Raw genomic sequence first — 26,936 nt, 5'->3', positions numbered from 1 at the left:
GCTGGTGGTTTCAGGATGGTCCCTGCCCTGGATTACCAGGACATGTGACCACACAGGAGCAGTTGGTGAAGAAAGGCTAAGACTTTCCTTAGGTGAAAACTGGTGTCTATTATAGAGTTGAGAACAGGAATCAATAGATATATACTCAGATAAGTGAACAACTGGACTAGAAAAACAAACTTAAGTCAGCTTTATTTTTAAAGTGCTTGAGAAGAAGAAGAAAAAAAAGACCACAGCAGTGTGAAGACAGCACACACACACACACACACACACCCCACTGTGGGGACGCCTCAGGGGCCAAGGAGCTGTGCACAGGATGGATGGAAGGTCAACATTTGCTAGCTTCAGCAAATCGGGATCAGACCATAGCCAAGCTGTCTAATTACTGCTTACAGGTCCTTTATAAAGGCGTTCACCTGCAGGAGAAGAAGGTGTGATGTTACACTGCACGCTTTCCACATTCCCCTCTGTGTGTGTCTCTGCCCCATGAGCATTTATGAGGTGAGGGAACAGGGTCAGAGAGCAGCCAGTGGCCGCTGGGCACCTTACTACATAACACTCGAGGGGGAGCTGGCTGGCCAGCAGGTGCTAGGAGTCAGCTGACTGATACTACCCCAGGACACTCGGAGCCCACCTGTCTCATGAGCTCCTCTTGCTTGGCGGCATTTTCAGAGAAGTCATCACTGACACTCAGCACCAGCACCGGCACACGGCGCAGAGCTTCGAAGTGGAGCCTGGAGCAGTGAGACAGCAACGTCGGGGTGATGCCATTTCCCGCCACACTAACCCGCCAGAGCCTGTCGAGCCTGTCGACTCTCGCTTAGCCCTGAAACTGCTACCAAAGTCAGCACTTCAAACACTTAAAGTGAACATACCAAGCCTGAACGAAGGCAGGCAGAAACTAAAAATGTCAATTAAAATGGACATTTTCCTAAAAAATTTCAGCCCTCCATCCTGAGCCAATTATGACAAGCATTCATCACAGGCACAATCTAGGGGAAATGAAGGAAGGAGGGAGGGAGGGAGAGAATCTACCAGATGCCCCGTGGGATGTATGGCTGCATTCGACATGACATCTCCTGGCTGACAGATGTTGGGCACTATCCTGTGTCCTTGCAGTTCTGGGCTGTGTTCAGCTTGTGCTCAGCATGGTGATGGAGGCCTCTGCCTGCTTTTAACACTCACTTGGTAGTCTTGTTAATAAACCAGTCTTCGTGCTGACCATGCAGCTGCTGAAGATAGGCCAGCTCAATGCCTTTCTCTTCTTCCCGGGCTCTCTGGTGCAGTCTTTCCAAACAAACCTAAGAGACAATCCCCCTGCGGTTACACCACAGTCTTACAGGGCCAAGCAAGCCACAAAACATCTGTATGTCCTCTGTGGGTACCACACGGCATGACAGTCTCCTGCTGCCTTGTTCTCTTACCCAGAGCACTGGCACCCGCCGTTTGGAGTAGCCACAGCTGGGTAACGGCAAGCACATTCACCCTCAGCCACACTGCGAACCTGAGACGACCCTTCTTTCTCTTCCTCCCAACCATATCAAGACCAGGGTTCTAGTCTCCCTAGTGGGCTCTGTCCTCACACCTCTCATCTGGATGTTCCAAGAGCCTTCTGCCTCCCGTCCCCTGGAGGTGAAGAAGTGTCCAGAGAAAGTACATGGAGAGAGCACAGGCCTTACAGCGTCAGTCTGGTGGGCTGCCGGCTCTCCACCCTCCACCCACCCACAGGTAGTTGTGAGGCTGCTCTTAGGAAAGAAAGGCACATTGGGATTCTGACAAAAAGTTGGGCTATGGTAGCGCACGCCTTTAATCCCAGCACTCTGGAGGCAGAGGCAGGTGGATCTCTGTGTGTTCAATGCCAGCCTGGACTACAGAGTGAGTTCCAGGGCAGGCTCCAAAGCCACAGAGAGAAACCCTGTCTCAAAACGCCTGCACCCCCCCCCCCAAAGATTCTGGAAAAAGGCATTTTCTCCTCCTTCCGGTTTGCCCCTCACCAGCCTTCAAAGGTATTTGTGTCCCCTGCTTAAAATGCTTTGCTCCATACGCTCTTTGCCAGATACAGACATAACCACAGGCTTTAAGAAGTTGTAAATTTACCATCTTCCTGCCTCAGCTTTCCAGATGCTGGGATTATGGGTATGCACCATTGTGCCTGGCCTGTGAGTGCCGTTGTAGTTAATAAGCAATTTGAAGTACCTCTTTCATACCAGACCAAGCACCCACTTTGGAGTAGACAGAAACATCTGCACAAGTCAAAGATAACACGAAATGAAACTTGCATCTCGACACTAACTCCCCTCTCCCTTCCCCTTCTGCAGAGCTCTGGTCTGAGGCGCTCTGCCTCTGAGAACTGTCATCTTCACCCAGCATGGAAGGCCATCCCTCGTACGTGCCCTCCACTCCCGCAGCTCCCTCCTTGCTCACTGCTTTGGCCAGATTAGTCCTCCTTCCTATGGGGCAGGCCAGGCTCCTTCACACCTCAAAGCCTCTGCTCCGAACCTTTGTCTTGCCGAACTGCCCTTGCTCCTCTTTCTGCCTGGCCAAGGATTTCAGTGTTCAATGCGAACTATCCTGAGAGTGGGCTAACCTACCCATATGCTCATTTCTTTTTCTGTCCCCCCCCCCTTTCTTTCTGGGGTAGTTCCAGGTCTAGATCAGGCTGACCTGGAACTCTTGTCCATCTTTTCTAATATACACTTGATTCATCTCCTCAGTTCTCCTTACTCACAACCACTATGATTATGATTTCTGCACCAGTTTGCACACACGCGCACGCGCACACCCGCGAGCTCTCTCTATCACAGGCTTCCCCATTGCCTCCTCAGAGGTTAACCACGCTGCATTCATTCACCCACCCAGCTTCAGCTTAGTAACTTTATTTCCTCCTCTGAGAGAAAAACATTGTCCGAGTTGGAGGAAATTAATATTAAATAAAGCCAGTTCTCAAATACATGCAAGGACAAAACAATTCTTGCAAAATTTATTTATAATTCTTCACAAACTGACGGCAGGCAACCACTGATGCTAGCCTCAATCTATTAAAATCAGTATTTCCCTTTTTATTATTAATTTGCTAAACCAAGCAAACTTTTCTTCCCTCTAAAGTCTAAACAAAGTCCTACTTTGAATACTTGGCATAATTCTTACTTTACTGGCATGGTTATTTTATTAGGCTTTTTTTTTTTTTTTTTTTTTGTGGTCCCCAAGACAGAGTTTCTCTGTAGCTTTGGAGCCTGTTCTGGAACTCACAATGGTCTCAAACTCAGAGTTTTTTTTTTTTTTTTTTTTTTTTTTTTTTTTGGATACAGGGTTTCCTGGTGTAACAACCCTGACTGATATTAATTATCATCATCATCATTTTGGTTTTTCGAGACAGGGTTTCTCTGTGTATCCCTGGCTGTCTCTGAACTTGCTCTGCAGATCAGGTTTGCTTCATACTCAGAGATCTGCCCATCTCTGACTCCTGAGGTGTGTGCCACTACAGCCAGCTAGGAAATTATTCTCAAAAGATCCCACAGGACAGTTTTAACCTGGCCCCACTTTGTTTCAGCCCTCACAGGGAGCACACAGAATGTGGAGGGGATGTGGCTGCTAAGAGCTCGGCTCACTATGCCACTCTAGACTCAGGCTCCTGCCCTCCCCCCCCCCCCATGCAGCTCCTGTCCCAGACAGGGATGGGGATCCTGAGGCACACAGCCAGGGAGGACAAGTGGACAGGGCCTGGAGTCCGTCTCACAGACTGAGGCTAGTATTTGCTGGGCAGTGGCTTGAACTCACGTCCTATTCATCCTCTGGCATTCCTGGGTTCCTGTATCTAACACCATCCAAACAACACTGAAATCTCAAACCAATCCCAAATACATTACCCATCTTTACTCTATGTTAAGTTGTAGCAATTCTTCAAGACTCTATGTATAGTCTCCAAAGGGACAAACCATTCCCGGTGACAGCCACCATGCTACCACCACCCTGTCATTTCACACAGGCCCTGGATGATCAGTGGCAGCCCTGCCTGCCTCTCTGCTCCTCCCAGCACTTCTGCCCCGGCCCTGAGATGAGCGTACTGTTGCCAACTCTGCCTTCTCCCAGCCTCAGCCTTCCCCCTGCTTCCTAGTGCAGCCACCTCAGGGTTCCGGTGGGAAGTCACGGGAGGAGAAAACCCCTCCTCTGACCCGACTCCTCTCCACTCAGTGAGACAAGGCTTCTCTGTTTCACCCAGGGACTACTTTCCACCTGTAAGACACAATGTGCCTCTTCTATTCCTCCTTAGCAACAGGGACCACCACTGAGAGGCTCTGCTAACCCACATTCACTCCACTTCGCTGGAGTCTCCTCAGGCCTTAGGCCTTCTGAATATCTAGTTCAGCTTTATTTGACCTAAAACTTCAGCCAGAATCTCCCAACCCCTGCTGCAGTCTGCGTCACAGTCCAGGAACTCCCCACACCATACACAGACGTCCTGATGGGGCTGGAAGATGGGCGAAGGCACTATGTAATGATGGGTTCCCTTTGTTTATGCTGTGGATGGAACATTACTTCAATTGTGTAAAGGTGTGTTACATTTATTGTTTAACTATGCAAGGATGTGTTACATCTGTTTCACCATGCCTTCCTAAGGCACCTGCCTGGTCTAAGAAAGTGGGCTGGCCAGTATCTAGGCAGAAGGCAGATAGGAGAGGCTCATGAGTGGGAATAAATAGGAGAGAACCAGAGAAGAGAGGAGAGGATGAGGGAGAAAGGTCAGGCCTGGGGCAGAAGCCAGACAGCCGCCAGCCAGCCAGGCATGGGGGAATCATGAAAGGAAGACTTGGGGTAAAGGGAAACAGGTTAACTTACATTAAAGAGCTAGCCAGATAAGCTAGGCCGAGCGTAACTAATAAGAAGTCCCAGTCATGATTTGGGAGCTGGCTGGTGGCTCCAGAAGAAAAAGCCTGGTGACTTGAGTTCCTTCCCTGGAAGCCATGGAGAGAAGTGACAGCACCGGAGTGCCCCGATTTGCACACACACTCTGAGCGCACACACTCTGAGCACACACACACTCTGAGCACACACACTCTGAGCGCACACACTCTGAGCGCACACACACACTCTGAGCGCACACACACTCGGAGCGCACACACACTCTGAGCGCACACACTCGGAGCGAACACACGAAGAGGAGGAGGAAACCTATTAGAAAAAAGAAAGGCAGCCAGGCATGGTGGGGCGTGCCTTTAATCCTAGCACCTGGGAGACACAGCAGAGGCAGGTGTGTCTCTGTAAGTATGAGATCAGCCTGGTCTACTTAGAGAATTCCAGAACAGCCACAGTAAGACTCAGTCTCAAAACAAAACAACACTGACCCAAACCAAACAACTCCCCAAACAAAATAAAACAAAAACTAAACAAAAACCTGAAGGAGGAGGAGGGGTCCCCTGTAACGTGACATGACAGGAACTCTCCCACTTGGTCTCAGCTCTGCTCAGTGTGCCCCCTGGCTCCCTTCTGTCCGTGAGCTCAGCCCCAGGCTGCAGACAGCTGGCTTGCTTTCTGCAACAATGGGCATTCTTGGCATCTGACCATACTTGTGAAGTGTCTCTCAAAAGCTGACAGCAGTATCTCTCAAAAAAAAAAAAAAAAGCTTTGCCTTGACTTGGAACCCTGCCCTCAAGGGTCTTTCAAGAGATCTACTTTATAGAGAAAGACCCCTTCAGTGGCAAGCTTTCCAGGGTCTAGCCAAAGTTACAGCCAGTCAGCAGGAGCCAAGGCCAATGCTGTCTCCAGAGGGCTCCTGTCATGACATCATCCCATGGGCCAAACGGGCTCCTCAGCTGCAGAGCCAGAGCCAAAGCACACACTTCTGCAGCCTCCTGCCTGAGGATGAGGGGGAAGCATTCCTTCCTTCTCATATCCTAGTCAGAAGAGCGAAGGGACCGTTGAAGCCTCAGATGACCTGACATGGGCAAGAGCTAGAGCAGGTGGCTGCAGGGCTGCGTGTCTGATGCGCAAACCTGGAGCTTTAAAAACAATGCCTACACACAGACAACCGGCTGCCTGAATATGCCCTACAGCAGCAGAAGGCCCTGGGACATGGGTACCGGGGGCTGGAGTACTGGTGTATGCTGGCTGAGGCCCATAGGCCAACTTCTCTACCCAGGAAACCAGAAGCTTCTAGGAGGTCATCTCTTATGTTTCATGCAGCTCTAACGTCTAAGGTTTTAGGTTCAGTTACCTGGGGAGAAGCCTGGAGATAGATGAAGCCATGTATCAAGAGCCGGTTTGCAAACTCCTGCAGGAGAAAAGAATGCCAGTCCTGATAGATGTGCCATTCGATGTCACTGAGGGATCCATTTTCAAAAAGATTCTTTGCAAAGATATACCTGGTGGGAGACGTTGAGCGGAGATCGGGCGAAGGAAGAATGTGAAGTGGGGTGAAAGGCAGGAGAGGGAGGGAAGTAGAAAGGTCAGTGCCGGGCTTGTTCAAGTTTATCCAAACCACTTAGCCACTCTATCAGCCCTTAGGAAATCTGAATGATTTTAAAAAAGCAGATTTGTGTGTGTGTGTGTGTGTGTGTGTGTGTGTGTGTGTGTGTGTGTGTGTGTGTGGGTTGGTGGAGGGCAGAACAGGGCACTGGATTCTCTGGGCTAGACTCACAGGCAGTTGTGAGCCATTTGATGCTCATAACTGCTGAGCCATCTCTCCAGCTCTGGAAACCTGAATTCTCAGTCTCCAGCTTCCATCCTGCTTAGCACTAATGACAAATGGCACCTGAACAGGCCCACGCTACAGCTCACAGATGGAGCAACCCACCACAAGGAAACAGACTCTAGAAAGGGAAATCAGCCAAGACTCCAGACAAAACCCAAGTGAATGCAGGGGAAAGCCATGCTTCCACACTGAGTTCAGAATGAGGGCTCTGAGTCTGTAGCTGCTGAGCCATCATGCTTTGTGCCCGGAAGCTGGGTGGCATCTTTCCTGTGGTGCCAGCTCTGCAGCTGACTTTGGTAACAGCAAGAGCGTCTCCCCTCCAGAGCATACAGGAGCCTAGCTTCCTCTACAGAGCTTCCAACCAGATCAAATACGGCTAACGCTGAATTATCAAACTAACTTCCCCTTTGCTTACTTCCACAACAGGAGGAGGATCTGGTAAATTGAGAAATCAGAGCTGTAGAAATCATGGCTTCAAAAGGGTCAATTCTGCTTTTAAAGCTTGACACAAAACACAATTTACACACACAACAATAAATTCCAGTTTCTAAGGCAACCTCAGCAACTGGCCACTTCTGGGGAAATGAAATTCAAAATCCTTGTGTAAAGGCTCAGAAAGTGCAAACTGCAAAGTGGTGAGTGTCACCCTTAGCAGAGAGTGGCTTTCAAAGTGACTCTGCAGGGTCTGATCTAGATGTAGCTTCTACGAGCCACATTGCCTTGGCAGGGCATGACACATATCATACTTGTGAGGTGCTCAGAAGAGTGACTACCACTTACAGCCAACAGTCTTAAGTCATTGTAAACGCTCTTCCTAGTCCACGAAGAAGCTAATTTGCAAACTCCAAAAATGAACTTGCCCAGACTAGAATGTTTTAGCTACAGTTCTTTGGAGGCAACAAGAAGGTGACTTTTGTAACTCAAGTTTTGAAAAATGCTCCCAGCTTCTCCAAGAATAGCTAGAAGACAAAAGTTGCATCTTGGAAATAAAAATAACCAAGCTTATAATAGGGACCTTTGCCTCTCCCAAAGTATAACCAATTGCTACGCCTTTACAAGGAAATGTCAAGACCCAGATAGTTTTCTCTGTAACTTTGGACCCTGTCCTGGAACTCACTCTGTAGACCAGGCTGGCCTTGAACTCACATCGATCTGACTGTTTCTGCCTCCTGAGTGCTGGGATTAAAGGCTTGTACCACCATCCGGCTCCCCAGATAGTTCTTAACAACTCATTTTAAGTGCTTGCAATCCCCATACTCAGAAGGCAGAGGCAGGAGGACACCTGTGAGTATGGCTCAGGAGAGGGGAGAGGAGACAGGCCCAGCTGCAATGGGACTGAGGAACCCACTATCTACACCATAAACACTTAGCGTTCTTTCTACCGGGCAGGCTGCTCTCAGGCCTGGAGTGAAGGAGTTTCTCCCACATATCTGGTGTGACCTCGAAGTGCAGTCGGAAGAGTCATGCCACTTACAAAGAACTACCCTTCCCGTTTTGTTTTTGTGACCCAGGGTCTCAGTATGTAGCTCTCCCTGTCTGACTTAGAACTCACTCTGTAGACCAGGCTGGCCTCAAACTCACAGAGATCAATCTGCCTCTGCCTACCAACTACTGAGTAAAAGGCGTGTGCCAACATGCCTGGCCTTGAACTGTCATTAAAAAAATTAAATCACTGCTTTATTTTATGTGTATGGTTTTTCCCCTGCATCATGTGTGTGCCTGGTGCCATCAAAGACCAGAGGGCAGTGTTGCATCCTCTGGAACCGGAGTTACTGATGGTTGTGAGTAGACATGAAGGTGATGGGGATCGAACCTGGGTCCTCTGGAAAAACAGGAAATGTTCTTAATTGCTGAGCCATCTCTCCAGCACACCAACTCCCATTTTTTTTTAATTTCAAGAGGCTTTCCAGTAAAAGCTACAACTGGCTTACTTAACTCAGAATTAAATGGGTAATCAAGCCCGGCTGTGGTGGCACATGCCTTTAAACCCAGCACTCGAGAGGCAGAGGCAGGCGGATCTATGTGAGTTCAAGACCAGCCTGGCGTACAGAGCGAGTGCCAGGACAGGCTCCAAAGCCACAGAGAAACCCTGTCTCACCCCCTTCCCAATGGGTAACCAAGTGTCTCCAGAGAAGGAGACAGCAAAGACACAGAACATTCCACCTTCAGTCATGGGCTCAAGACAAGTAAGTCACTGAAATTCAAACTTCCCACAAGGGCCACGTCAAGGCACGCTGTGAGCCCGTGGCCTGGACGAGCATGCTTTCCCAGAACAAATGGACTCGCTTCCCAAGATGGCTGCTAAAGCACTCGACAGACAGTACACTCCCTAAGTGGATGATGTCCTTTCCCATCAAGTGACATGGGTTCAAGGTGCCACTAGACATTGGCCGGTACAAACCCTGTCCATATTGGGGAGGGGGGGAGTCAGAAATGCTAAACTGGAGACAGAAGTTCATTTGTGATGTTAGCTCTGCCTCAACATCCCTTATTTTATTGTTGTTGTTATTATATTTGGCTTTTCAAGACAGGACTTCTCTGTGTAGCCCTGGCTGTCCTGGAACTCTCTGCAGACCGGGCTGTCCTCATACTCACAGGGATCCTCCTGCCTCTGCCTCTGCCTCCCGAGGGCTGGGACTAAAGACGTGCGCCACCACTGCCCAGTAACAACATCCCATCTTGAGGAATGAAAAGGATTCGTGGGTTGCTTGCATTGTTCTGTTTAAATTTTTTCTTTTTATTTATTATATGTATGTATATAAGTGTTCCACTTCTGTTTGTTTGTTTTGCCTGCATGTATGTTTGTGTACCTTGTGTGTGTTTGGTCCCTGTGAAGATCAGAAGAGGGCACTGGGTCTCTTGGAACTGGAATTATGGACAGTTGTGAGTTGCCACGTGGGTGCTGGAAATTAAACCTGGGTCTTCTGTAGGAATAACACACACTCTTAACATTTGAGCCATCTCCCGAGCCCCTGCTTGCTTTTTAATTTTTCCTTAGGAACACAAAATTTAATTCCACGTGTAATTTTGCTAAGAGGTTTGGCTTCTGAGTCATCTAAGTGGCTATTCTGTGGCTTTGGTGTGTAATCGTGGGACCCAGAAGCCAGTGGCACTATGGAAAGCCAGTACATGATGTTGGTAAAGCACAATTGGTTTTCTTGACATATATGGTAACTCATCAGTATCACAACTCTGGACAAAGGTATGTAGATTTGTATTAAAAAGAACAATAGACGGCTCCCAGGTTACGAGCACTGACTGCTCACTGGAGCACTGGAGGCTCACAGTAGCTTCAGTTCATGAGGGTCCAACACCCTCTTCTGACCCACGCAGGCATTGCACACATGTGGTGCACACACACACACACACACACACACACACACACACACACACACACACAGGCAAAACATCCAGGGGCACAAAGTAAGAATAAAATCTTTTAAAAAAATTATTTAAAAAAATACATTCTTGGTGTTGTGGAGATGGCTTATTTGCTAAGGACCTGAATTTGACCCCCAAATCCAATTTAGAAAGAAAAGTTTGTCATCCCCACGCTGTGGAGGCAGAGACAGGCAGAGCTTCCTCCTAGGGTCACTGGTCAGAAAGCCTAGCTTTCTTGGACTATTGCACAGGGTCCTGTCTCAAAAAAAGAAAAAAAAAAAAGTATGGCATCTAAGGAAAACAACTGAGAGGCTACCTGGCCTCTGCACACACATGTGCACCCTTCTGCATGCACACACATGCACACCCTTCTGCATGCACACACATGTGCACCCTTCTGCATGCACACACATGCGCACCCACACACGAGGAAAAGGCCACACCAATGTGGGCATGATGTCTGTGGCTGACAGTGTCTGGCCTTACCTGTCACTGTACACAGACCTCTCAAAGATTCGCACGGACTTCTCTGCCTGTAGTTTCCCTGGGAGGGGCTCCAGCTGCACTTTCATCCGGCTCATAAAGGAAAGCGTCTGGAATGTGTAGGACCATCGCGCTGGCTCTTGGTACATCATTTCTAGCAAGTTTCCCGGACCTTTGGAAGTGCCGTCCTGTGGAAGAGTCCAGAAGGGGAGAATTTCCTAAGAGGTGTATTATTTTTGCCCTTTGCCCTTTCTCAAAGTTCAATGTTTAATGTCAAGAATAACCATAGATGCTTCCTTCCACTCAAAACATGAAGAGATATAATTTTCCAGCTTAAGTTGTGTAAGCAGGGACGACCGTTCAACCTTGTATGACAAGACTCTGACAGAGAGAGATGACACAATACATTAAATGGAACAGGAAGAACCAAGCAAAACTCACACAGATTTCACACACACTCACACTCTCACTCACACACACTCTCACAAACTCACACACACAAACACACACTCACACACACAGACACACACACAGACACACTCACACACTCACTCTCACTCACACAGACACACTCTCACACACTCACACACTCACACTCACACACAGACATACTCTCTCACACACACTCACACACACAAACACACTCACACACATTCACACTCATACACACTCACAAACACACTCTCTCACACACACACTCACACACACAACACTGGACTTGTGGCGTCTGTCTAAGGTGAATTGATTATCACCTACAAATTCTCTGTTGAATCAACTCATTTTACTTTAATACATAAGGCCCTACCTTTAAAAAGAGAAGCAGCAGCAGCCATGACTGCCTCTGGTAAATACACTAAGAAAACCTCGTGAAGAAAACTGAGTGGTGGCTGTTGATACAATGGGAGCCCTCAGCCCATTACCAGAAGGGGAGTACTTCCTCGGGGAGTGAGAGAGGACTGGACACTGATATTAGAGGGAACTTCACTAAGGGCAGAAAAGAATGACTGCCCCCTGCAGTCACTTAATCTCCTTCTGCAAACTCTACCAAAACAAACTGGAAGATGGAGATAAGTCATGGCAAACTCTTGTAAACGGTTCCACTTAGAGACAACTACTATTGTCTAAAAGCCTGGGCAAAGACTCCATGTGAGAACTGAGTCATACTATTCAAACGCAGTCAACTACTTTCCATCAAAGCCGCAATAGGAGTATGAAAGATAATGAGGAGAAATATCCTTAGTAATACAGTGTATATCTACTCGGGAATAAGCTAAATAAGAGCACCACTGGAGCAATAAAAACACCAGCTGCTTAAAAATAAAACAGGGGCTGCAGAGACAGCTCAGTGTCCCAGTACACCCAGGCTTTATTTCTAGCATCACATGGCAGCTCACAACCATCAGTAATCCTAGGTCTAGAGGATCAACGTCCGCCTCTGGTCTCTGTGGGCACCAGGTATGAATATGGTGCACAGACATACATGCAGGGAAATCATTCATATACATAAAATGAAATAAATAAGCAGGCTGAAGAGATGGGTCAGAAGGTAAAATCGCTTGATGAACACACATGACAACCGAAGCTGAATCCCAAGGACCTATATATTGGTAGAACTGACTCGTGAAGGTTGTGCTCTGACCCAAAGGCACATGGTACTCTTCCCCTTCACTAAATAAACTTTAAGGGCTGGGGAGATGGTTCAGTGGGTCAGGTGCTTCATCTAAAAGCAAGCTCAGTACCCAAGTAAAAAGCACAGCTTTTGGAGTTAAGAGACAGACGATCAAATCCTGGTTAGCCAGTACAGCTGGAAGGCCTAGCTTCAGGTTTAATGAGACACTGTACCAAGGCAATACAGCAGAGAGCGACAGAGAAAGACACTCAGTGTCTTGCTGGCCACCACATGCCAATGCACACTCACATATGTATACCACACATGAGAGAGAAAGGAAGGGGGAGGGAGGGAGGGAGGCAAAGGCAGTCACTAATATCAAAGTAAGAAGAGATGGTCAAATCTGACTACATAAAAACTAACCCGTCCAGGCAGTGGTGATGTGCACCTTTAATCCTAGCACTTGGAGGGCCATGTTGATCTACAGATCAAGTTCCCCGACAGCAAGGGCTACACGGAGAAACCCTGTCTTGAAAAACCAAAACCCAAAAACCAAACCAAAATAAAACAAAAAAACTAAACTAAGAGCGGGTGAGATGGCAAAGCAGGTTAGGGTGCTTGCTGCTAAGTCTTGTGACATGAATCCCAACTCCAGGGCCTACATGGAAGGAGAGAAATGACCTCAGCAAATTGTTCTCACCTGCACAGGCAAGCTGAGGTGCACGCACACCGTTCCTTTCCCACACTTCAGAGAAAGAAGCAGAAAACTCCCCATCAGACAGTATCATAAAATACCATATACGGGGCTGGAGAGATGGTTTTTTAGTTAAGAGAACTGGCTGCTCTTCCAGAGGACTGGGGTTCAATTCCCAGCACCAACATGGCAGCTCACAACTGTCTGTAACTCCAGTTCCAGAGGATCTGACACCCTCACACAGACATTGGCAAAACACAAGTGTACGTGAAATAAAAATAGATAAATAACTTAAATACCATATATAAAATAGAAGAAAATGTATTAGCAGTTTATTGTATTTATTGTGTAATGTAATACATAATATATATGTATGTATATACATATACATATTATCTACAGTTAATATAGTTATCTACAATGAGCTCTCAAAGACACTACAAAAAAGATGAACATCCTGGAGCCTGCCCCACAATCATGAGAAGTGAGTTTGAATCTACAGAACCTATGTCACTGGCGTGGGCACAGGCGCACATGCACATACACATACACATACAGGATGGTGGAGGCAGGAAAAGACAAAGAAAGCAACAAAACAGCAGAAAAAAGTCAAGGGACAAACGGAGCCACTAGTAATAAAAGCGCAGTTATGGCTGAGGATGCAGAGGGCTGGTCTAGCGTGAGGAGGGTCTGGGTAAATCCTCAGCCCTGGGGGAAAGGAGGAGGAGGAAAAGAAGCTGCAGAAGCCCACGCCACGCCACGCTCTTATGCACCGTCCCTTCTCTTGAGCATCTCTTTCTCTCTCAACTCTTGAGCTCAAATCTACACTTTCACTAACCCCAACCCCTTAAAAAAAGAAACAGGAAAGGAAGAGTGGAGAAACGGCTCAGTTGTAAAATGTTTGCTTTCTAAGGGTGAGGACCATAAAAGAGCCTGCCATGGTGGAGGAGGCTTGGGCAGGAGGGACCAAGAGCTCAAGTCAGCCCAGGCTACAGACGGCTCTGTCTCAAAGGCAAATACAGAGGACACAAGGAGCGAGAACTCAGTTCCAGGGCTCCAATGGTGCAGCAGCAAAGGTTCTGTGAGTGTATTTTAAAATGTCACTACTTGCTTCTGGCATACTCAGAAAAAGATATAATCTGTTTGGAATGGAAAATTTTACAAATACACATCTTCATACATTCAAGCATATGAAAAACAGATGGCTAGAAAAACATACCTGTAACCAGCATAGCATGCCGGTCACACAGGCTGCATGGCTCAGGACTGGGGTAAGGAACCTGGCACCAGGACCCCACCCTACGGTGCTCTGCCCACTGGGCTCTGGGCACTCACTCTTGGGAAACTGAGTGGAAAGGAATGCCCTGCATACACATCACTCACACACAGTGGCTTAGGAGTGGGAAACAGCCCGGAGGGAACCTGGAGGTGTTCTTAGCGGGGGTTGTGACAGCACGGAAAAGGTAAGATTTAGGAAGATGAAAGCACCTGGCAGAGGAGCCAGAGTCACAGTGGTTCAGTGTGGCCCAGCATGTGGAGAACTGGCTAATAACCGTGGCTAAAACAAGACTCCCAACATATGTTCCCGGCGCCTGCAGCATGAGCTTTCTGAGCTTTGTCTGAACTGACCCTTCCACACTCACACTAATGTGGCAGGCCTTGGCAGAAACAGCAGACTTGACGCTTGGGCTGAGTCGTGAGGCATGAGGGAAATGTGGGGTCGGTCCAGCTTGGAAGAGACCCGGCAGACATTTTAAGACCAGTGCCTTAAAAGATGTGAGCTCTTGTGTCTACATGGACTCAAAGGGTGACAATGCTCAGGAAGATCCTTCCCATGTCTAAGACATCCTCATTGACCATTAACCCTGCCAGCCAGCTTCAATAACAGCAACATAAATACTTCATCTTCAAAACTGGGGTGGTTGGGAATGCTTGGGAAACCTCAAAGACAGGAGGCGGGCACTTACACAGACATACAGAAGCCACAAAAATCAAAACTAAACATACTCAAACAAGTCGTATCCTCTGTGGCCTGCTTTCAGGAATGAAGCTATTTTAAACAGACAAGCTGGGCTACTCCATCTCCTCAGAGCAAATTAAGTTACTCCAATTGCAACTCCCCCCACGGCTGAAAACTTACTTTTTGGGTGCCAGCAGCTTGGATATTCTGCCATGTTGCTACAGGTTCTGTAGCCACCTGCCACTCTGGGTGAGTATTCGTGAGTAACTTCACAAAGGTGGATTTGCCCACAGCTGCAATGCAAATGGCAGGTGTTGGGATGCTTCCTAAATCCGGATGAGGGAGGCAGCCACCATCCTCCACCACCAGTGCCCATCTCAAGGGACCAAGGGCCAGCTTTCCCAGCTTCAAAACTTGGCGGCCATATGCTCACTGCCAGCTTGATGATGGAATGGGCAGCTGACCAGCTACCACAGTGGGCACAGGCGACAGGGAAGAGGCATGGCCTAGGGCTCCTGCTGCGGTTTTAATGAACCAGCTTCCGGGAGGCAGAGTATTCAGTAACTGTTGAAAACAGAACCTTCAAAGTGGGAAACTTGTGGCATGACTATAAAGTCGGGTTATGACTGCAGAAACTCTAAGCTGAAGAAAGACCATTATGAGCCTCACTCAATCAGGAAGCCTAGCAAATACTCATGGAGGGCTACCTCATGCTTCAGAGTGTCTAACACCTCGGTATGATGGTAATAAAACACAGGCACGCGTTTTAACCCCAGAGGACATAGGGGATGGGTACTACGCAAGCACACAGGAAGCTACTGATAAATCATGCCGTGCTGAGAAGGGAAAATGCAGAATGCCTCGGATGTAGCTTGGAGGGGGGGTTGGAAAAGGCCCCTTTAAGGAAATGTCATCTAAGGGAGCCCGGAAGGATGAGCAGTCAGCCAGGCAGAGGGTGGGTGAAGGATTACCCACACACAGGAGCAGCATGAACTGAGGTCTGGAAGAGGCAAGGAGCAGAAGGCTGTAGCAGGGATGCAGCACCAGGAGTGAGGTAGAGTGTGGGTCAGCGCACGGCAGCCAGGCAGCCAGGAGATGAAGTGCAGGCCACACAGGGCCTCACAGGGTTAGCATCTTAGGGCAAAGAAAGTCAGAAGCAATGGGTTTCAGCTGGGAAATGGCAAAACTGCCTCAGCTTTTTATTTATGTTTCCTGTGTGTATGGGTGCCCTGGCCTATGCAGGCACCTGGTGTCCACACAGGTCAGAACAGGGTGTCAGATCCCCTAGAACTGGAGATCTGGATGATTACAGGTGACCATAATGGTGCTGGGATTTGAACCCTGGTCTTCTGTAATAGCAATACAATGTTCTTACTAGTAAACCATCTCTCTGACCCCTCCTCCTTGCCCTTTAAAGACTACTCTACCAGCTGTATAAGAGTGGGCTGATGCAGCACTCGGGAAAGCAGGCCTTAAACTCGCCAGGAGAGCACAGTAGAGCCAACCCTGTTAGGGCAGGTGTGGGTGAGCCAGCCCTGAAGTGTGGTCCCCATTTTACATCTGGTGGACCAATGCTACAGCTGCCCAGGCCCAGACCCAAGGATATGACTTGGCCTGACCCATCATCCACCCAATCTATGATCTGCCAGAGCATGTGAAGGGATCTGACCAACAGGGGAACATTCTCTCCTAGACCTCCAGAGGCCCCAGGCCATTTGCCTGTATCTCTTGTCTTCTTCTTCTTCTTTTTTTTTTTTTTTTTTTTTTTTTTTTTTGTTTTTGTTTTTGTTTTTTTCAAGACAGAGTTTCTCTGCATTGTTTTAGAACGTGTCCTGGAACTCGCTCTGTAGACCAGGCTGGCCTGGCACTCTCACAAGAGATCCGCCTGCCTCTGCCTCCCGAGTGCTGGGATTAAAGGTGTGCGCCTGTATTTCTTAGCTTTTCCTGGCTTGTCCCTTTTCTCTGTTTGCACCACCATACTCAGGACCATTGTGGTCTCTTGCCTCTTTGATGTCAACTGCAACTGAACTCTACACCCTACACCGTAGCATGTGAAGCAATCTTAAAATGCCATCAGGACTGGGTGTGGTGGAGTATCCCTGTAATCCCAGCACTCAGGAATGCTGGGACAGGAAGTTCATGAATCTGAAGCCAGCTGGGGATGGACAGTGAGTATGAGGCCAGCCAGGATACATGAGATGCTATCCCTAATACCAAAATCCTTTTGCTTTCATCAAAACCTATGTATGTATGTATGTATGTATGTATGTATGTATGTATGTATGTATCCATCCATGCATCCATCCATCCGTCCGTCCATCCCTCCCCTGGGGGTGAGATGGCATGCCATGACATGTAATGTGGGGGTCAGAGGACAACTACATCTCTCCACGAGGGTGCTGGGGATCGAACTCAGGTGACCAGGCTTGCTAGCAGACACCTTTGCTTCCTAAGCCGTCCCACCAGCCTCCGTTTTTGAAACTGCATTTGTTTATGTGTACGGTGGTAGACACATGGAGGAAGAGAACGTATGAGTTAGTTCTCTCCTTTCACATGGGTTCTGGGAACTGAACTCAGGTGGTCAGGGTTGCAGTGGGTGCCTTTACCTGTTGAGCCATCTTGCTGGCCCTTTGCCTTCAGATAAAACCCAAGCCTATAAGCACTGTCTGGACACAATAGAACCTGGCCCCTACCTATGCCCTCTCCTGCGCAGCTTTCCTGCTGGCTCCTTGCAACCCCAGCCCTACCATGATCTCTCCTCAAAGTATGGCTGCACTGTCCCCCCCCCCCCCCGCCTGCTAGAGCATGGTATGCCTTCTGCACGCCAGCCTTCAAGGGTTTGCTCCGATGGCCCTCATGTGCCAAGCCTTTGCTGATGCTGATAACCAGGCTAGCCAACCCTTTCCAAGTGTATGGTGTTCCAGCTGTGACTGCATCCCTACAATGACAACTGTCCCTCGAGGTGGAGGAAAACCAAACCTAGCCTCACATTCTGCCTCAACAAACAAAGTATTAATTTCAGTTTCCCCCCAAAAAGACCAGTCTAAATGAGGTGGTTTGCACCTTTGATCCCAGCACATGGGAGACAGAGGAGGAGGCTGAGGCAGGCAGGCAGATCTCTTTGAGTCTGAGACCACCTGGTCTATACACTGAGTTCTAGGCCAGCCAAGGTTATGTACTAAGACACTCTCTTGTATCTTTGGTTGTGAGCCTAGACACTCTCCAAAGGCCTTCAGAAGGGATCTGAAGCTCAATCTCCTTTATCATTAGTGGTCTTTCTCTGGGGGATCCAGCGTGCGTGCGTGCGTGCGTGTGTGTGTGTGTGTGCGAGTGTGTGTGTGTGTGTGTGTGCGAGTGTGCGTGCGCGTTCGAGCCCACACATCAATCTGTGGCATCCATCACAGTCCCCACTCCTCTGAGTGCACAGTCACGCTGTTCTCTGCCACACCTCCACCCAACTTTGCCTATTCATCTCGCTCTGCCTCCACTCCTCCCACACAGAGGTGACTAAATGCTTTCCCTTCCCTCACAGCTCCAGGCCACTGGTTTAATTCTTCATCTCCCAAGCCCAACATCTCTCCTCTAGTAATGGTGACTTCTCTAGTTAGCTCCTAATTTCCACTACGTTGGTGAGTTACCAACTGGTTGAGATACAGATTTTTCAAACCTGCCTGTGCTGAGGTCTCAGCTTAAAATACGTGGCCTAGGTAGCTAATATTTAGAGAGTAGGTTGTTCAGTAAGTCTGAAAGCCGGCAGCTGGAAAGTTATTTAAACACTTAAAATGGTATTTACTCCATGTGCCAAGACACGCGTTGACATGCGTGCAGAGCGCAGAGACAACCTGCAGGAGTAGATTCTCTCCTTATACCACATGGGTCCCTGGGGACTGGATTCATGTCCTTGGATCTGACAGCAAATACCTTTACTCACTGACCCATCTTGCCAGCTACTGAGAATTTAAGGTAATATGAAAAAGCAAGGCACTGTGGCTCATGCCTACAAACCCTGCCTGGGCTACAGAGCACACTTCAGGCCAGCCCTAGCTACAAAGTGAGACCGTCTCAAAACAAGCAAACAAATAAAAAGGAAGTGAATGGCAAAAAGACGGAGGCAGCTGCTCTACTGGTCAGAACTAAATGGTCACCAGAGCTGCTCACACCTGCAAGCTAGGGAGTGTCAGCTTCATATCTGAGATCAGACAGCGCCAGTTCATCTCAGGGCACCGAGAGCTCTGAGAATTCAGGTCACTCCAGTTAAATATTCAAAACCCGAAATGCCAACAAATGCAACAGGAGACCTACAGCTCCAGCTACTGGAACAATCACTTTTCATGTGCAGGGCACCCTGCACCAAGCTCCCGTCCATTCCAAGGCTTCTAAAAAGCCAGCTTAGTTATCAGAAGCTGACGCCACCATAGAAAGGCAGTAAACAGTGATGGAAGGTTCCAAGAACTGGGCCTGCACGTTACTAGCACTGGGAGAGCGTGCGTAATTCTCTATGGAATAGCATTTACTGAATGAATCCCATTCTGAGCTGTGCCGAGCCACCACCCTCACATGTGGAACAATCACTCCAATAACGCAAGGCATTTAACCAGGACCCAGTGTTGTGATCACTACTGCTCTTCCAGAGGACCTGAATTCAGTTATTAGCACCCACACTGGACAGCTCACAATCGCCTAACTCCAGTTCCAGGAGAACCGATGCCCTCTTGTGGTCTCAACAGGTATTGCATGCAGACACACATGTCCCCACACAGACAAACCCGCATACACACGGTTAAAGATAACATCATAAAACCCTTAAAGGCAACCATCTTAAAGTCTTCTCAGAGGGGTTTGGTTCTCCACTGGTCCTGCCACAAACCAGTCCTGTTGTGACTGCGCATCTTTTCCTAACTCATGGCTTCTTTCTTCCCACAAACTTTTCTACAGACTGAATGCTTGCTGTGGCTAATTACGCTACAATATGGTAGTGACAAACTGACCTAGAGCCCCAGATACCATATTTTCTTGTTTTTAAAGTTATTTCTTATGTGCATTGGTGTTTTGCCTGCAGGTAAGTCTGTGTGAGAGTGTCAGATCTTGGTGTTACAGACAGTTGTTAGCTGCCATGTGGGTGCTAGGATTTGAACCTGGGTCCTTTGGGAAAGTATTAAGTGTCCTTAACCACTTCCAGCCCCCAGATACCATATTTTCTATTATTCTAAATGTGCTATACTGGCATCTCATGGGAACTCTTAAAATATACTACCATCTCTGGGCCTTTTGGGGGGGAGGTTCAAGATAGGGTTTCTCTGTGTAGCCCTGGCTGTCCTGGAACTTGCTCTGTAGACCAGGTTGGCCTCAAACTCATAAATCTGCCTGCCTCTGGCTCCCAGTGCTGGGATTAAAGGTGTGACCAACTTTAATCATGAGTGAAAATATTCCAGTTGGGAGCCTTTACTAAAGCCAAGTGGCAGGAAATATAAATAAGATGTCCAGCATATCAAAAATTCCTTCCCAAGAAAATGAAGCCTTTAAGTCAGGACCTGCTGCTATGCAGCCCCCAGCACAAGCTCTCACAGCACCTACTAAGTGCACTGTGGCTAAAGCAATGAAGCAGGCTGAACTCAGGACCACAAAGGTTCTAATCCTGAAAGCATTCTGGGGAAACTTAGTAAGTCAGTCAACAAGCATTACAGCAACTTAATAAGTTTTTTCCCCTCATGGGAAACTACTTGGGGGGGGGGAGGTCCCTCAAAGCATGATGTGAACTCAGCCTTGCTTCAAGAAAGGAACTGACTGATGGACAGACGGTGCTCTCCTCCCTACCAAGCCTACCCATGGCTCACCCTTCCCCTGCACTCTCTCCAGCCCCCTCCATCCCTAGGCACAGTTAATTATGGCCTGCTCTAGTTTACCAAGGTATTAGACTGTAATTATGTGTTCTCTCTTCCCCTCTCACCAGCCAGGCTGGGAGCTCGCTTTGTGACGACAGACTGTACCTTCCCCCTTCCCATGCGGGGTGCCTAGCCAGGTACTAAGAATAGTAATCTAAGAATGAGGTGACTCACAGAGACAAGAGAATCCAAATGCCAAGATTAGATATAGGTAGGTCCTTCCCCACCAGGACTGTTTGCCCATTTTAAAATCTGATACAACTAAAAGACACACCAGAGTGCATAGGATACCTAATGTTGAATGCAGGAAAAACATGTCCTTAGCAAAGTTCCCCTCACCTTACACCAAGTCTTCAGACTTGTCTCCTCTTCCCACAGGAGATCTTTGAAAGTGAAAAAATTCAAAATGGGCTCGGATGGCCCACGGTTAGTTATCTCATGTGATAACCTGCACTTTGAATGTAATGGACTTCAGGAGACAGCGGGCCACACACGGATGATCAGAACTAAAAGGTCAGTTAGGTACCTAATCGTTTAGGCTTTCAGGAGTTCTGAGTGCCTGGCTTCCGGATCACACCAGTGTAGTAATGACTAACCTCCATATGGATGTGCCAGGCCAGGACTCTGGCAATCACTTCATGAGCACCAAGGCAGAGCAACACAAAAATAAACAGGGCCCTCTGGCTCCAACACAGGGAAGCCACTGAACACGCAAATCATCTCAGCAGCACTTAGGAAGTTGTGCCAACCCACGCAGGATGAGTAACTGTGTGTGGGACAGCCATCTGAGTGCACGGTAATGGGTCCACTCTCCCAGATCACTGTGCTTCACCTCCAGAGCTCTGCCTACTTACGCCTGCCACCAGCTCCATGCCTGCTACCCCTGCCCCCTCTCCAGTCTCTGCACTCTGGGAACATGGCCAATCAGCAGACAGAATGCATCAGTGTACCTCCCCTGAACAGCTCTTCCTTTATTTCATCCTCAGCGTCCTGAGTCACAATCCAAACTATTAAAGCTGAGCACCCCATCCTCCTCTCTAACCACTAAGCAGCCACGAAGTCCTGGCACCCTCCATCCCAGACGCCCTTTGAACTCTTGCTTCTTTCTCTCTCCATTCAAGCCCGTGTCATCTTTCCTTCTACTACGATAGTCATAGAAACCAGAGTATTTACTCTAGATCTTTCCATCTACCTACTTGTGCATGGGACAAGCAAAGAACAAAGCACTACGGGTACTGCAACAAGTGTGACATAGAAAGTGTCTACTCTATGAAGCACTTGTTTATGCACTTACTGTCTCTTTCTAGAAACTAGTCTGGTCAATGGCACACACTGATTTCAACTCTCTGGGAGCTCAGACAGCTGCCGGCGGCCAACAGGATAGACTGGCATCTATAGGCTCGCCAACATCTGGCCAGCCATCCTCTGCAAGCCTCTTGTTCTGTCACTACCTTATTCTTCTTGTTACTATGGCAAACTACCGGACACAGCAATCAAAGGGAGGAAGGGCTTCTTCTGGCTCAGTTTGAGTCCATCATGGGGAGGAAGTCATGGCATCAGGGGAGTGAGGCAGCTTTGCATCCAAAGACAGGAAGAGGGGAAAGGTGAATGCTGACACTCTGACCTCCACACAGGAGCCATGACACAAGCAAACACACACAAAGTAAAGACATGTAACAACCAGACCATTTAAAAAATAAACTCACTCACATGTTTTACTCTTTCACAGAAAGAAAAATTGCTGGGCAGTGGTGGCGCACGCCTTTAATCCCAGCACTCGGGAGGCAGAGACAGGGGGATGTCTGTGAGTTCCAGGTCAGCCTGGTCTACAGAGTGAGTTCCAGGACAGCTAGGGCTGTACTGAGAAACCGTGTCTCAAAAAAAAAAAAAAAAAAAAAAAAAAAAAAAGTGCAAACTGTCTTCCAACTGCAGCTACCAGGCCATGCCCTTCTAGGAACCATGTCCATTGCTTTAACCTACCCTCTGCAATTCTGGAGCCATGTCCACTGCTTTAACCTACCCTCTGCAATTCTGGAGCCATGTCCACTGCTTTAACCTACCCTCTGCAATTCTGGAGCCATGTCCATTGCTTTAACCTACCCTCTGCAATTCTGGAGCCATGTCCACTGCTTTAACCTACCCTCTGCAACTCTGCACCTCACCTTTCTCCTTGAACCTATGACAACCAAGCCTTCCACTACTCCTGAAACTGTTCAAGATCACCAAACCTTCACTCAAACAGTATTACCCAGTGCACATTCCCTCCCTCTGAACAGCTCTGCCTGCTCCCAGGATGCCACTGTCTATGTTTCCTCCCCTTCTCAGTCTCCTCTGCTCACTACTCTTCATCTTAAGGTCCTCAGCTACAGGACTCAGCCCTTTCCTTCAGTGCAGTCTTCTGGCTTTAAATGCCATCTACATGTCTAGCTCTGCATTTCCCACTCATACCCAACAGCATATCCAACACTTCTACTAGCCACATAGCAAACCCAACATCCTTCAAACCAACTCTTAAACCACTAACACAACCTGTTCTTCCCAAACGTCTCCATTTAAGACAACCTGAGCTGTGTGTTACCACACAACTGTAATTCGTTACTGTATGTTCAAGGTAAGCTTGAGCTACACTGGGATTTCCAAGCCAGCCTGAACTATATATGCAAGTCTGATGCCGTGTGTGTGTGTGTGTGTGTGTGTGTGTGTGTGTGTGTGTGTGTGTGTGAAGGGCCAAAAACAAAACACGTGGTCTGTGCTGGAGAGATGGCTTAGCAGGTAAGAGTACTTCCAGCTCTTCTAGAGGACCTACATTTGGTTCCCACTACCCATACTGGTGGCTCACAAACACCTGCAACTCTCCCAGCATGGGAGGGAACCTGCACTCACATACACATATTCACACACAGACACAAAACTAAAACTAGGGCTGTGCTTTAACAGCCCTGGCTGTCCTGGAACTCGCTCTGTAGACCAGGCTGGCCTCAAACTCAGAGATTTACCTCCTTCTGCCTCAAGTGCTGGGATTAAAAGCGTGCACCACCACCGCCCAGCCCACTAAAATACTTTTTTAAAAAAATTTTTTAAAGGTTGGGATGTACTTCAGTGGCACAAGACCCCATGATAAAATAAGTAAGCAAAGAAATACAGGTTTAAAAAAAAAAATCCAAACTAAGTCTTCCAAAGGCTGTCCAAGTAAAAATGATTGAGGTCATCACTGACCCCTCTAACATACACACCTCATCTACACTAGGTCCAGTGGCCCTACCTTAAAATGTAACCTTCACCCCAGCCACTGGTATCCATATACCCAAAGAGTCGGGAATGTTATGGTGGAACTTGCACCCCAGCCCCTCCCCTATCTCTCTCCAAACCCTGCTGCATCTCAGAAACCAGAGATGCTCAAGAACACTCCCACAGGGCATTTAAACTGTCCCCCAGAAAACAGACTCCTGGTTTTTCCCGTCTCCTCTCTGGGGGACTGGAAGGCCATCTGGGAGCAATTTATCCATTAAACACGGAGTTCTCCTAATTTGGTCTGATTTGGATTGCTGCATGGGCTGAGAGACTTAACCAGAGTGTAGAAACTTTTCACACCAGGGCCCAACTTATCTTATTACTGCAGTGGCTTTCCAATCAACATCGTCAGCTTTCAATGCATTGGACAGGTGAAGCTTTTATCCCTCAACACCTCAAACCTGACCTCATCGTCCTCCACTGACCCCTTGGTTACTCTACTTCAGCTGAATCAGATCCCCTCATAGTCACCGAACACAATTCGAACCCCAGGGTTTTCTACTTGCTCCTGCTTGGACTAACGTTCATCATCTACTCACATGGCTCAGTCTCTCACATCATCCGGGTTATTGATCAAACATCACCTCATCATCGAGGTATTTGTGGAGCACCCTACTTAGAAAACAATTACCTTCAACCTCTCATCCTTAATGTCTTCCTTCATCCTACTCATCACTACCTAATACACTGTTGACCTAGCTTAATCTCTATAGTTTAGTAGGGAGTGACCTGTGCATCACTCCTATTCAATCCCGGGAGTGGAGACTTTTTATTTGTTCTGAGAATGGCCAAGAGTAGTGCTGGTGCAGGGAAGATGCAGAAAGGGTGATTTGCATGAATACAGTGAGACTGGCTCTAGTCTATACTTGCTGATGCCACTGTGGACCAGTGTCCGTACAGAGTTAAGTACCCTCAGGATTCAGCAACATTAAGTAAGTTGACCCATTTTGCGCCAGTGTGTTTTGTTTTAAGACACGGGGCTGCTTGTAACAAAAAGTGTTATACAGATTTCTAAATTAAAAAAAAAAAATTCTGTGAGTTCAAGCCCACCTTGGTCTAAACAGCAAGTTCCAAGAAGCCAGGGTAGGGCTACCTAAATGACTGTCTCAAAATAAAAATAAAATAACACCGCAATAATTCTCAGTCCAACTAAACATGGGTTAGGGCAAGACTGTGAAAATGGACTCTGTTAAGAACCGAGAACAAATAAACAACGGGTCACTTTTTAAGTGTTATGTCACGAACACTGCACGTGGCACGCTAAAATTATCTTTTAATTCTATGTAAACTGGACATTTATTTTTACTTTTACTAAATCTGGTAACCCTGTTTTAGGAAGGCAAACGGCGCACCGCAGCCTGGTCTATTTCTAGCGAAAAGGATACACGCCGGGAAACCAATGCAACTCTGCGGCTGTCTGCAGCCTGCGTGGCTTTTACGTCCCCACGGGTGGGCGGGTGCCGAGGCCCGATGTCCCCAAAAACCAAAACCCACGGTGCAGTGTGGGCGGAAAAACCTGACAAGCAGAAGCAACGGGTCGGGGCCGGACCGGGGCCGACGCGGAGCGGCCAGGGCGCGGACGCCGCCTCCCGGCCCTTACCGATGTTGCCTTCGATGGCGAGGCTTCGGGGGCCGCCCCCGCCGTGCATGGCCCCGGCGCGCGGCGCGTCCGAGAGCACGCTCCGGGCAAGGGGGCGCAAGGGCGCGCGGAGACGACGCACGAGGAGCCCACCTGCGGCCATGCTACCCCCAGCTCACCGGGGGGCGGGCACTTCCGCCGGGGCACTTCCGCCGGGGGCACTTCCGCCCGCCTCTGACGTCGGAGGGCCGCCAGGCCGGAAGTGGCCTGCGGAAGGGCGGTGTGGGGGCGGGGAGCTCATGGTGACGCCCGCGCGGGCCCTGTGGCGCGGTCCCGGTGTTTCGGGGTGGCTGGGAGGGAGGGAGGGAGGGAGGGTTTGCTGACTGGTGGAGTCGCGGCGTTTATATCCCTTTCGTGGTTGCTTTAATTACATTTTTGTATGTATGCATGCATGCATGCATGCATGTACCCACGTGTCTGTCTGTCCGTCTATTTGTAGTGTGTGTGGAGTTCAGAGGACAGTTTGCAGGAATAGGTCCCTGTTTCCACTCTGTGGATTCCGGGGATCGAACTTAGGCTGTGAGTGCCTTTGGGAGCTATAGTCCCGGGCATACTAACCTTTGAAATCTCATAAGTAAATCAAAATAAATGGAGGGTTTGGAATGTGCCTGCCTCGCGTGCACAAAGCCCTGGGTTGGGTCATCAACGCCATAAAAATTGTAACTGAAAAACCCTAAGTTGCACTTGCTTAACTTTGATATTTTGAGGCAGGGTCTCACTCATGTCGTGTGATTTGGTCTGCTCCTCCTGCCCCTCCCTCCCAAGTGGTGGGAGTACACGTGTGCCCCACCATGCCAGCTATGTATTATTTTATTTACGCCGTGAGGATGCACGTGTGGGAGTCAACACAACCTCCGAGAGTCCGTTCTCTCCTTCCACCATGCGGGGTTCTGAAGACCAAACTCAGGTAGTCAATATTGGCAGCTAGCGCTTTCCCCTGCTGAGCCGTCTTACTGTCTCTAAAGTGAACGGCTCCTTCCTCCATGTTTTGGGAATTTATTGCCTACAGGAAGAAACTGGACATTTTAAGTAGGAGGGGAACACAATCCAATAACTTACACGAATAATTCTGTGTAACTGCCAGCACGATGTTGGACCACTATTTTTACTTTGAAGGATCAGCATATTATGCCCCGTTTCTTATTTTGACTTTTAAGTAAGTAAAATGCTCATTCAAGCCACTGGAAAGTCTCATTAGGGTAGTGTTGGATTTAGTATGGCTCCGTGGGAATGACCCATGGCGAGGAGGAGAGAGATGGGAAGGAATAAAACCTCCAGTCCCACAGCCCGAGAGCTGTGACCTGTGGAG

At 48.4% G+C, this 26,936-nt stretch overlaps 1 protein-coding gene across 1 annotated transcript; it reads right to left on the bottom strand.

Moving 5' to 3' along the window:
- Positions 1 to 167: 167 nt before the first annotated feature.
- Dguok (deoxyguanosine kinase) lies at positions 168 to 25,743 on the bottom strand. The gene is made up of 7 exons (XM_051203009.1): positions 25,589 to 25,743; positions 14,996 to 15,108; positions 10,556 to 10,740; positions 6,212 to 6,359; positions 1,186 to 1,301; positions 635 to 734; positions 168 to 416 (listed from the first exon to the last, which is right to left on the bottom strand). Exons 1-7 carry the CDS (start codon positions 25,728 to 25,730, stop codon positions 390 to 392), a joined length of 831 nt encoding a protein of 276 aa, XP_051058966.1. The 5' UTR covers positions 25,731 to 25,743; the 3' UTR covers positions 168 to 389.
- Positions 25,744 to 26,936: the final 1,193 nt, after the last annotated feature.

This window comes from Phodopus roborovskii, unplaced genomic scaffold, assembly GCF_943737965.1.
Source record: "Phodopus roborovskii unplaced genomic scaffold, PHOROB, whole genome shotgun sequence".
NCBI classification, from domain to species: Eukaryota; Metazoa; Chordata; class Mammalia; order Rodentia; family Cricetidae; genus Phodopus; species Phodopus roborovskii.
The sequence above is the reverse complement of the archived record's forward strand: the minus strand, read 5'-3'. Positions and strand labels throughout refer to the sequence as shown.

Coding starts and splice junctions, on each gene's coding strand:
- Dguok (XM_051203009.1), bottom strand. CDS start 25,730: ATGGCCGCAGGTGGGCTCCTCGTGCGTCGTCTCCGCGCGCCCTTGCGC. Junction 1,302..6,211: donor ATCTCCAGGCTTCTCCCCAG/GTAACTGAACCT, acceptor ATTGTCTCTTAG/GTTTGTTTGGAAAGACTGCA. Junction 735..1,185: donor TTTATTAACAAGACTACCAA/GTGAGTGTTAAA, acceptor TCACTGCTCCAG/GCTCCACTTCGAAGCTCTGC.